At 42.8% G+C, this 11,569-nt stretch overlaps 1 protein-coding gene across 2 annotated transcripts; it reads right to left on the bottom strand.

Moving 5' to 3' along the window:
• Nucleotides 1-665: 665 nt before the first annotated feature.
• GIMD1 (GIMAP family P-loop NTPase domain containing 1) lies at nucleotides 666-10,740 on the bottom strand. Of its 2 annotated transcripts, none has more exons than XM_083756958.1 (3): nucleotides 10,664-10,740; nucleotides 4,642-5,056; nucleotides 666-1,072 (listed from the first exon to the last, which is right to left on the bottom strand). In XM_083756958.1, exons 2-3 carry the CDS (start codon nucleotides 5,032-5,034, stop codon nucleotides 803-805), a joined length of 663 nt encoding a protein of 220 aa, XP_083613084.1. In that variant the 5' UTR covers nucleotides 5,035-5,056; nucleotides 10,664-10,740; the 3' UTR covers nucleotides 666-802. The 2 variants fall into 2 exon arrangements, with proteins under 2 accessions (XP_083613084.1, XP_083613083.1); XM_083756957.1 differs by lacking the exon at nucleotides 10,664-10,740 and adding an exon at nucleotides 6,220-6,324.
• Nucleotides 10,741-11,569: the final 829 nt, after the last annotated feature.

Here is an 11,569-nt window from a genome sequence, read left to right as displayed (position 1 = left end):
AGCTACTTCGTTGTAAACTATCCTTAATCGGTAAATCGAGACATTGGTCTGTTTAGACATCACATTAAAACATCATTTAAAACAGACACTTAATCTGATTGATCAGCGCGCTAGTGCACGCTGCTCAAAAGTTCCCATGGTGGTCCTTTCCTGTTCCTGTCACCACCACAAACAAATTGGCTATTCATGCCATTTCATCCAGATTTGGGCCAAATTGTGAGCAGTAGCTATGAGTGGAATTCAACTATTACTCAGAGTAGACCCTCTAAAATTAAGTGACAAATTAGTCATGTTCAATAATTTCAGCGGGTCTACTCTGAGTAGGTATAGTGTTGAATTCTACCCTATGGTTTGTTCTGGGAATATTACTCATGGTTTTTTTGGGATGAAACAAAAAGTATGTCAAGAGCTACTCTGGCTTGTTTTGACTGGTACAGCAGGAGTGGGTAAGGAGCAGCATGGAAGTTTCTGAGTAGTTATACAAGCAGCAGCATAATTTTATTTGTATTCTTCCTTTCCATAGTTAAAACCCATGCTCAAGCTGGTTTACAGCTCGGCAAGATTTACATAATTACAAACCTAATAAAATGCATCAAAAAGCACACAAACTGGAACAATTTCCACATAAATCAAAATAAGATCTAAAAATAAAGATATAAAAAGTAATATTTATTATTATTTATTAAATCTGTATACCGCCCTATTCCCTCAGGTCTCAGGGCAGTTCACGAGATGCCTAATAAGCTTTAAAGTTAAAAGACAAGACACAAAAGCAAGCTGAAAGTAAATCAGCTGCTTAAGTTTATATCATTTGTTTAAATACAAGGGTCTGGTAACTGTTTTGCTTCAAAAACTCCATAATTTTCCTTAAAACGTCTAGGTGTTCCTGTTTCAGAGGCTGTTCGTGATTGCCTACAAAAATGTACTTTTGCTCCACTGACTGCAGGAGTTTATGAAGTGTGTCTGTGGCAGAATGCAAATACTGTTCTGTAGTGAATCTGGCCTTTTCAATCTGGTCAGAATGAGTAAGACAGATGACAGTATAACTTTTCCAGTTAGGACCCAAGAGTTCCTAAAAGAGAGAGAGAGAGAAAGTTCCTTAATACATTTATTTCATACATTATTTCATCAAACAGCAATGCATTGGCTTGGCTCTGCAATGAGGCTTTTCTTTCCTATAGTGGGGAAGTCCTTATGAGCAATCTTCCTTTGGAAATTGACTTCAATTCATTCGGTCTATATAAAAGATGAATTTATAGTTGTCTGAATGGCTTAAATGTTGAGAAGGGTAGGCTTGAGCTCCTTGGAATAAATGAATAAATATGATGCATAGACTTTGGGGGAATCACTTGTTTCAATGGCATCCATCTTGTCCTTTTACAACAGGACCTGCTGAGGAGTGGCAGTCAATTTGCCATCTTGTGGCTGAATTGGAGGTTGCAATTCAGTAACAATTGCCAGAATCATCCCAGCTCAAGGACTGTGTACCGTGTTAGAATTGTCAGCTCCTAGAGCTCACCATCCTGCCAACCTAGCAGTTCGAAAGCACGTCAAAGTGCAAGTAGATAAATACTTCCGGCGGGAAGGTAAACGGCATTTCCGTGTGCAGCTCTAGTTCACCAGAAGCGGCTTAGTCATGCTGGCCACATGACCCGGAAGCTGTACGCCGGCTCCCTCGGCCAATAAAGCGAGATGAGCACTGCAACCCCAGGGTCGGTCATGACTGGACCTAACGGTCAGGGGTCCCTTTACCTTTACCTTTAACTAGCTAACTTACTAACCATTGGTTCTTACATATTATGCTTATCTCCCAAACGGAAACTGGTTCTTTCAGTACAAAGTTAAACCTGGTTTCTTGGCACTGCCCATATGTTATGTTCTGGGATCAAAACACATCATTACGGATTGCAAAGCAAGATTGGTGGCTGAAAATAATAAGGTTGAGAACCAAGCAGTCACCATAAAAAGGAAGATGATGCCCAAAGGTTTTTAAACTTTCAGAGCCTGAATTAATGAAACTCCTTGATGCAATAATAATAATAATAATTTTATTTATATCCCACCCTCCCCGGCCAAAGCCAGGCTCAGAGCGGCTAACAACAAGTAAAAATAGCATAGTGTACATAAAATCACACAGTCAATTAATTAAAATACATTCTAAAATCAATTCAGAATCAAATTAATGGCAACAATTGGGCTAGAGTTCTATGAGGATTACAGAAGGAGAGAGGGGGTCAGACTGTGCCTTGGCCAAAGGCCTGGCGGAACAGCTCCGTCTTACAGGCCCTACAGAAAGATGTCAAGTCCTAGGCCCTAGTTTCTTGTGACAGAGCATTCCACCAGATCGGGGCCACGGCCAGAAAAGCCCAGGCCCTGGTTGAGGCCAGCCTAACCTCCCTGTGGCCCAGGATCTCCAAGCTGTTTTTATTTGAAGACCATAAGGTCCTCTGTGGGACATACCATGAGAGGTGGTCCTGTTCCTAAGTGGCACTGTCCCAAGGTCAACGTGTGTAGTACCCAGAATCAGAGACAGGCTGGGTACCATAAATTTATTTTTCTGCAGGTGACTTGCTGGGGCCCCATACCCAGTTCTGAACAGATTTGCAAGCCTAGTAAACATGATTTAAATGCATCCCGAACAACTTTTACAACTGCCTCGTTCTGCAGACAATCTCCTGCTTTGAACATCCTTTAACTTGCTTGGGCAACCCATGGCCATTGGAGGGGGGAGATCTTGTTGTGGTGTTCCTTGAGATTCTTTTGGGTGTATTCTGCAGCAGGGTCACCATAATAGTGCATCAGTGGTGGATTTATTCAGCTTTACTTTGTTCTGCAATGCTGACCCAATGCGCCCATGTTATTGCTATCAGCTGCTAGAGTGGAACAATATTGGGATGAAACCCAGAACATTTGTGATCTTTAAGGAGTTGCAGGGTTTTATAGGCTATGCATTGACTGGAAGTGAAGCAGTGTGGCCACCCCAAAACATTTGCAAGTGGAAAACTGTATTAAAGCTGGCTTGTCCCAATGATGGCATTAGGAGTACAAATCATCGGGAATGCACAATGCAAGGGATGTCTGAAAGAGCCCTTAGAGAAACAGGAGGAAGGGAGAAGAACAACAGCATGAAGTGCATTTAAATAGCCGTTTCCAAGGAATATGATTTTTAGCCCTGATGTTTTGGGTGAAATTTTAAATTAACTGTGCATTGACTGAATGCTGGTTTTCAGCCCCCGGAGGTATTTACGCAGAGGCTGAATGGGCTACAGGGATGCTGTAGTTGCATCCCTCCTTGGTCCTGCACTGAGGAAAGGTGTGGCTTATTCTGTATATGAATTTCCGTGCCATCGTTCTACGAAATTAGGGAAGCTTCTGACACGTAGAAAAACAATAATGTTACAAAGACCAACAACATAAAACACAATAAAAAGCAAGCGATGCAATGGGGTTGGACTAACTAATCATCAAATCCTGGCATAATGGGAACAGTTTGTGGTTGGATTCTATATTCTATATATCTCAGGAACTCCATTCTGTGGTTACTGAGCGGTCATAGCTATAAGGTTATTGAGGAACACTCACTGTGATGTATAAACAATGTTCTTAGGGATACACTTATTTCCCTAGGACGACATCAGCTTTCTTGCCCCATTTATTTTATGAACAATGAAATCATAGCATCTGGACTTTTAGGAAAATGAATAATTAGCCAAATATTACATCAACTATGGACCATAATTATTATGATGGAAGAGGAACAGTAGGCACTAATGCTCCCTGCCTTCTTACTAAAAGTAGCTTCCTATTTGCTTCTCCCACCTTAACATCCAAGTGATGAGTTGGCCTGTGTCCTAATTTAGGATTGAATGCATATATTCACACCCGAATGCTTGATTGTCCCAATATAGGATTGTCCCATCAATGGCTTATCAGGCAACACAAAACACATGAAAAGCTGTAAGAATACTGTTTGTACTGTTGGGAGCCGCCCAGAGTGGCTTCGGAAACCCAGCCAGATGGGTGGGGTATAAATAAGAAATTGTTGTTGTCTCTAACTGGCAGCCGCTCACTAGGTTCTTGGGAAGAGGTCTTCCCAGTATCTTCTACCTGTTTCTTTTAACTGAAGATACCAGGAAGGACACCTGGAGCCTGCAACCTGGGCACTTGTCACTGAGCCATCTGTCATCTGGTGAATCAGCAAAGCATCATTGCACACCAGGCAGAAGCCAACCCACCTTGTTGGTTTAAAGTTCTTTCCATGCACATCTGGAACAAACAAACAAACAAAAATTCCTTCCAGTAGCACCTTAGAGACCAGCTAAGTTTGTTATTGGTATGAGCTTTCGTGTGCATGCACACTTCTTCAGATACACTTCTTCATGCATGCACATGAAAGCTCATACCAATAACAAACTTAGTTGGTCTCTAAGGTGCTACTGGAAGGAAATTTTGTTTGTTTGTTTCTTTGTTTTAACTACAACAGACCAACACGGCCACCTACCTGTAACTTTGCACATTTGGGTAATACTTTGAAGCTCATGTTTCCTGAACGCAGAGAATTGCATGGAAATGTGACGTTGCTCTTTCAGTTAAATCTTGATATGCCATTCTACTGGATATGCTTACTGATACACAGTTTACCTGGGCTAGCTGGATTGTAGGGTCCTCTTCCTCCTCACACAGTGGAACATCTGCCCTCAGGACCAACAAGGCCAAGTGAAGGCCTTTCTCTCCAAAGTGCCGGACCAAAGCACTTCTCACCTCGGTCTTCACTTGCTCTCTGCTCAGGCTGCTGTGAGGGTAGCCGGGAGTGTCCAGCACTTGGACCTGCAAAGTCAGCTCACTGCCTCGGCGACGCGCAAAGCCCCAAATGGGACAGCTGCGGCCTAGACTGCAAGATGTGGTCATGGAGGACGGGGAAAGAAAACTGGCAAAGTCTCTGCTGCCTAGAAGGGTGTTTCCTGTAGCACTTTTGCCACTCTGTGTCTTTCCAAGCAAGAGGAGGTTGAGCGTCATCTTGCTGTCGTCGGACATTGTGCTTTCCTCCTACAAATCCCTGGAAACAGAAAAGAGAATTAATAATGCTTGGCAAAATAGGAAGCTGCCTTGTAGTGAGCCAGACCATTGATACGTCTAGTGCTGTCCACACTGACTGGTTTCAGACAGTGGGCATTTCTAGCCCTTCCTGGAGATCCCAGGGATGGAACCCTGTAGGACTGGATTCTTTCTTGCAAATTCATCTCCCTGAATGGGCATGTGAGGCAAATGCTCTTCCATCAAAAGCAGCAATGCTCTCCTGAAATAACTACTGTAAGTATTGTCTGGGCACAGTTTGGGTGGCCAGGCAAAGGAAGGTTTGAGGTACTTCAGTTGCTGAGACTCACAAGTGGGCAGAGTGCTGTTGCACTAAAGTTTGCTTTGATGATTTTTCAGAAGCATCTGTTTGACTACTGTGAGAAAAGGATGTTGGTCTTGATTCAGCAGGTTCTTCTTACATTCATATGTAGAAGAAATATCTCTTTCAGAAACTGCTCCTTCTTTTAGGAATGAAAACAGCCATAGTTTTATATAGGCAACAACTGTTTTGCACAGGGGTTGCTCTTTATGGCTTATTTTGTTTGTTAATAACATGAAAATTATTGTTGTTACCCAGTGGCGTAGCGTGGAGGGTGCAGGGGGGGCCGGCCGCACCGGGCACAACATCGGGGGGCGCTCGCACTCGAGTGCTAAAATCCACGGGTTAGGGGGCGCAAATTACTTGCCTTGCCCTGGGTGCTGACAACCCACGCTACGCCACTGTTGTTACCAGTATTATTTAAAAGCCTGCAGTTCCTGAATCCCTTTCCCATAGACACACATCTAGCCATCCCAGCAGGTAAAAGTTCTTATTATGGTTCAAATACACATTCCAGCCAGGCAAAAGAACTCAGTGAGGGTGTGTAGCAGATCCAGTAAGGAACATGACCTAGGGAAACTCCTGGGGATTCGGTAGAGGGGCCTGGAAGCCACATTTGGTCTTCAGACTAGAAGTACTCTGCCCTGGATTTAAAACAAAAATATAGCATGAGCTACCTGTGAGCGGAGATTGCTGCCGCAATCCATGGTTGCTGAGTCTTGTATATTAGCGTTTGTTTATATATAGCACGAAGAATTTCTACCTCCATCTAACTTCATCAAACAACATTCGGAGCTTCAGGCAGTGCTCCAGTTTTTACTTACCTTACTGTGTCCTGAAGGTCCTTCCCTGGCCACTTTCTCTCTTTAAGAGCCTTTGTCTTTGATGGGCAGCTTGTACTTTGAAGCAGATCTTGCTATTGTACCACAGTGAGACTGACACGACTCTTTACTCAGGTTAATCTATTACAGAATGATCCTCATTTATAGCTGATAAGAAATGCCCCAATAATCTGCCTTGGCACTTTACTTCCTTCTAGTTGTTCAGCAGGATTGCAATTTTCTGTTTGCTTTCACCCAAAGCTCATAAGAAGAGGTTTGTCATGAAAAAATACTTTGTTCAGTTGCCTTATTGTTTGGAATGGCTACTATGTTGTATAAGGCGGTTGTTGTTCCTTTTACACTTCTGCTATCTCCCTTTTTCTTTCTGCCATTGTACCTTGGGTAGTTTCTAAGCATCATAAACATGCAGTGGCAAGCTCTAGTGAATTCAGTTTCCAAGGGTGGGTCCTAATGTAGCCCAAACAACACCATCCACTCACAAGAAGCAGAGACGGGCACTCCAAGATTTACAGAAGTACAAAAGTGTTTTTACAATAACAAACCAGCTCAATAGAGACTGAGCATGCTCAATAGCCACAGAACACTGACTATTGGATGGAAAACTAAGGAGGAAGGAGAATGCAATGGAGTATACTAGAAAAGGCCATGGAACATTTGCTGCTGAAACTTTCAACGAGAGTATTCCACACGACAACATTTTATTGTACACCCTTGTCTAACTACTTGTTCTTTGTCTACCTGTACAATAGTCACTTGTCAATATTTCATCTTCCTTTCCTAAAATTATTTCGGGCTCTTCTTTGACCAAGGAAGAGAATGCAGGAATGGACTGGCTCGATGGCTGGGATCATCACGGACAGTGAACAGGCTCAACTCCAGTTGTGTCAGCTGAGGGGTTAACTGAATGGCTGCAATGAATTCCTATAATTAAAAGGAAAACACTGTACTTGGGACCAATGCTGCAGTAAGGCAAAAACCTCTTGGTTTCTCACTTTGAGGGTTTTCACAAGAGTGTTCGCACCATCTGCTGTGGTATTTGCAGTATTCAAACCCTCCATCTGAGCTGTCCAGCCATCATCATGATGAGCATTTGCTAGTGTATTAATAATTAGCAATTAACAGTAATCTCTGAATTTCTATTGCCTTCCTAGTTGAGTTATTTCTGCAAAATTGGAATGTTCAGTGTGCTGTTACATGAGCATGAGTGTTATAATAATAATAATTTTTTATTTATACCTCGCCCTCCCCGGCCTGAACGAGGCTCAGGGCGGCTAACACCAATAAAATTACAATAAAACATAAAAGATAAAAAACAGTTAATTAAAATATGGGTTAAAATACAGGTTAAAATACAATGTATAATGCAGCCTCATTTTAGTAGTAGCCCATAAATCAAAACCATAAGGGGAGGGAAACAAAAGGGCCAGACTGAGTCCAAACCAAAGGCCAGGCGGAACAGCTCCATCTTGCAGGCCCTGCAGAAAGATGTCAAATCCTGCAGGGCCCTGGTCTCTTATGACAGAGTGTTCCACCAAGTCAGCGCCAGTACTGAAAAGGCCCTGGCCCTAGTTGAGACAAATCTAACCACCTTGCGACTCTGGACCTCCAAAGTGTTGTTATTTGTGGACCTTAAGTTCCTCCATGGGGCATACCAGGAGAGGCGGTCCCGTAGGTTGTTGTGCATGCCTTCTAGAAAACATGGTCTGAAACCCCCAAGAGCAGCTAAGTTCAGAGAGAAAAGCTAGATAAAACTATCCTATGAATCTTTGAATTTGGTTCTCTGTCTTATAGAAAACAGCATAGGCCAGACTCCCTTTTTATGATGCACTTCATGTGTTTTGGACTACAAGCTCACATCATCCTCAGCCAGTATGGCCAAAAGTCAGAGATGATGGCAACTGTAGCCCCAAACATCTGGAGGGCACCAGGTTGGGGAAGGTTAGCATAGACCCTTGGACCGTTCCATTTTATTAGCTTGCAATGCAAGATAATATTACATTAAAGCAGGCATGGTGAAATGACACATTATTAGACTGTGCTTCTCCAACTCAGAACAATGGCAGTTCTCCACAATGAGCATCGTAATGTGCATGATGCCGGGAGACATCTGGAAGATCTTATGACCGCATGAGTAGAAGGATTTAAGAAACCTTTCTTCCTGTGGGGATATGACAAGCAAAACCTGAAGTTGATTTATGTGACAATGCTCAAGGCTTCTTCAACTTCAGGGAAGGAGTCTTCCCCAAGGTGGCAGCATATGCCTGTTTCACAGGTACTGATGCAACTAGCTGAAAACTTCTTTTCTCCCATTCACAGCAAGTTAAGGACAATTAAGAATTTTGTTTTAACATTCAGCTGATTATTGGGGGAAGAGGGCTGCTCAAGGAAATGAGCGAAACACTGGGGAAACTCTTTAACCCAACTAACAGTGCTTGTAGATACTTGGGGCAGGGTTCACCCTGACCAAGGACTTATTTGATGCTTCAGCAAGTGAAGCCATCTTCCTGATTGCTGTCCTCCACTGCTACTGCTTCCATTTCATTTACTTCTTTATAAATGTATTTATATTCTGTGCTACCAAGGCTTTATTTCAGCTGGAGCTCACAGGAACTCAATTCTGGAGCCTCTCAGGTGAGCACCATTGCCATTATAAGAGAACATGGGAGGCATTCATGGTGAGTTCCGGCACCTCTTTTTCTAGAAATATGGCACTGTGTGCCACCATATTAAAAAACTTAAGGCTTGCCCCCCAACAATATGTGAACAATACAATATAAACCACTAATAAAAGCAGTACAAAACAATCATTTAAAGGACTGGCCAGTCCAGAACACTTAAAACAACTGCATAGGCCTGGTGGCATTAAAAAAAGTCTTCAAGAGATGCCTGAAAGTCAAAAGTGAGGATGAATATAGTCAAAATACACTGAGTGGATTGGCAAGTGGGATTGTCAAAGTTCCTTTCCCCCAGATGCCCTCCCCGCCTTTTTTTATTTAAGTTTGCCAAGTGCATAAGCTGAATGTGCACAAGTTAAATGTGTGTAAGTTGTCAGTTAAATGTCTGTAAGTTGTCAGTTACCTGTACTGTCAAAAGTAGTAGCAACTCATAAGTAAAGCTGGGTATTCTGAAAAGAGTTTAAGGAGAATCCTGTTGATATTTTAATTCAATGCATGATGAATCCTTAAATCCCTTAGATTCTAGAAAGTCTAACTTTTCCTTAGGACGTCCCTATTTACATAAAAAAAAATGTTAGAGGGTATGGAGTCATTGACCCCTGAGCCAAGAAGATGAGTAAGTATACAGTCTTTAGAATATATCTGAAGGTAGTCCTGTATAGGGAAGTTTTTAAATGTTTAATGTTTTATTATGTTTTTATACATGTTGGAAGCTGCCCAGAGCAGGGCAACCCATTTAGATGGGTGGGGTATAAAATATAGTTGTTGTTGTTATTATGAAATAGGTTATCCCTATTTTCATTGAAGAAATGTTGGAGGGAATCTTGTTTTATGTTAATATAGTTGTACCCAGTCAACATCTCGAAAATGTTTTCTTACATATCTACAGTACAGTATTACTAAGGGCTGCCACCCCTGCTTGCTCTGCTCATCAACCCCACCTGCCCACCTTTGCCAACCCACTTTCCCCGACACCTGGCCAACCCCCTGTCGCTTTGTTGTTGTTGTTGTTCAGCCGTTTAGTCGTGTCCGACTCTTCGTGACCCCATGGACCAGAGCACGCCAGGCACTCCTGTCTTCCACTGCCTCCCGCAGCTTGGTCAAACTCATGCTGGTAGCTCTGAGAACACTGTCCAACCATCTTATCCTCTGTCATCCCCTTCTCCTTGTGCCCTCCATCTTTCCCAACCTCAGGGTCTTTTCCAGGGAGTCTTCTCTTCTCATGAGGTGGCCAAAGTATTGGAGCCTCAGCTTCACGATCTGTCCTTCCAGTGAGCACTCAGGGCTGATTTCCTTCAGAATGGATCGGTTTGATCTTCTTGCAGTCCATGGGACTCTCAAGAGTATCCTCCAGCACCATAATTCAAAAGCATCAATTCTTCAGCACTCAACCTTCTTTATGGTCCAGCTCTCACTTCCATACATCACTACTGGGGAAACCATAGCTTTTACTATACGGGCCTTTGTTGGCAAGGTGATGTCTCTGCTTTTTAAGATGCTGTCTAGGTTTTCATTGCTTTTCTCCCAAGAAGCAGGCATCTTTTAATTTTGTGACTGCTGTCACCATCTCGTCGCTTTACACCTGACCAAACTCCCCTCCCTTTACATCTTACCCACCCCCTCACCCACCCCAAAGCTTGCTCCCCCCCCAGCTCCCCCCAAGCCCCATCTGTTTTAAAGGAGAAGGCACTTCAGAAAATGGCTTGCCAAACTGCTCCCTGAAGCACCTTCTATGTCTGTTAGACACTTACCTGAGTGGCCTGTCACTTGTGCCATTTACTCATGCACCTGCCTGCCATACTGCTCTCATGCTGGCCTTTCCATAGACCCCTATTGGCAGCCATACAAACTGCACTATGATGACAGCCTTACGTTTCTATGTATATAGGAAACTATGTCACAATGGTTGTTATAGTTAATGTTTAATTGGGAAATAGAAATATGTCCAGAAGAACTGTACCTTTTTGACTGTGGGATATATCTTCTAGATAAGCTGTGTTGCCGCCCATATCTTCACTCTCTTTGATTCTTGGTTCCCATGCATTCCAGCTCTTTAGAACTTCATTGCATACAGGCACTCTGATATAGCCAGAGATAATGCCACAATAAACAATTTAAGATGTGCCCTCGTGCATTTCACACTCTCTGGTGGGAAACAAAATGACATCAATTGATGTAGGGCCATTTGCAGATGCTTACCCCTTTGTTTCATAAAATTATGGGAAACACTGATAGCATCCGATAATGGAAACAGAATGTAGACTGTGCACTCCTTTTGAAATCAAAGTTCCACTTCTGCTACACAATAGGAAATGAATGCCATTCAAAGCTTGCTAGGAGGAAGGGAGCAGAAATCTAATACCCTAAAAATATTGGCCTAGATCCAAAAGAACTGCACAACTACTTTCCTACAACCATGTGTTTTTCAATCAGCATTTCTCCATTCTACATGGCAAATTACTTTTCAAACCAAGGAGAGTTTCCAAAAAAGTCTGCAGCATAGCATGGTGGTCTGCTATATAAGGAGGACAGAGAAACCAAACATTCTTCTGGTCAATGCCAAGGCTTTGAGCCCACTCAAAGTAGCACCTTTGATCCCAGCCATTATATACAAGTAGGGTCTACTGAAGTCAATGCATCTTCCATGTGTTATGTTC

This window comes from Podarcis gaigeae (assembly GCF_964106915.1).
Source record: "Podarcis gaigeae genome assembly, chromosome: 9".
In the NCBI taxonomy this organism is placed as follows: Eukaryota; Metazoa; Chordata; class Lepidosauria; order Squamata; family Lacertidae; genus Podarcis; species Podarcis gaigeae.
This window is presented reverse-complemented; position numbering and strand designations above follow the sequence as displayed.

Excerpts from the sequence above, each read along its gene's own strand:
- GIMD1 (XM_083756958.1), bottom strand. The coding sequence starts at position 5,034 with ATGTCCGACGACAGCAAGATGACGCTCAACCTCCTCTTGCTTGGAAAG. Across the intron at positions 1,073-4,641 it reads CTACAATCCAGCTAGCCCAG|GAACTCTTGGGTCCTAACTG; the intron begins GTAAACTGTGTA and ends TCTCTCTTTTAG.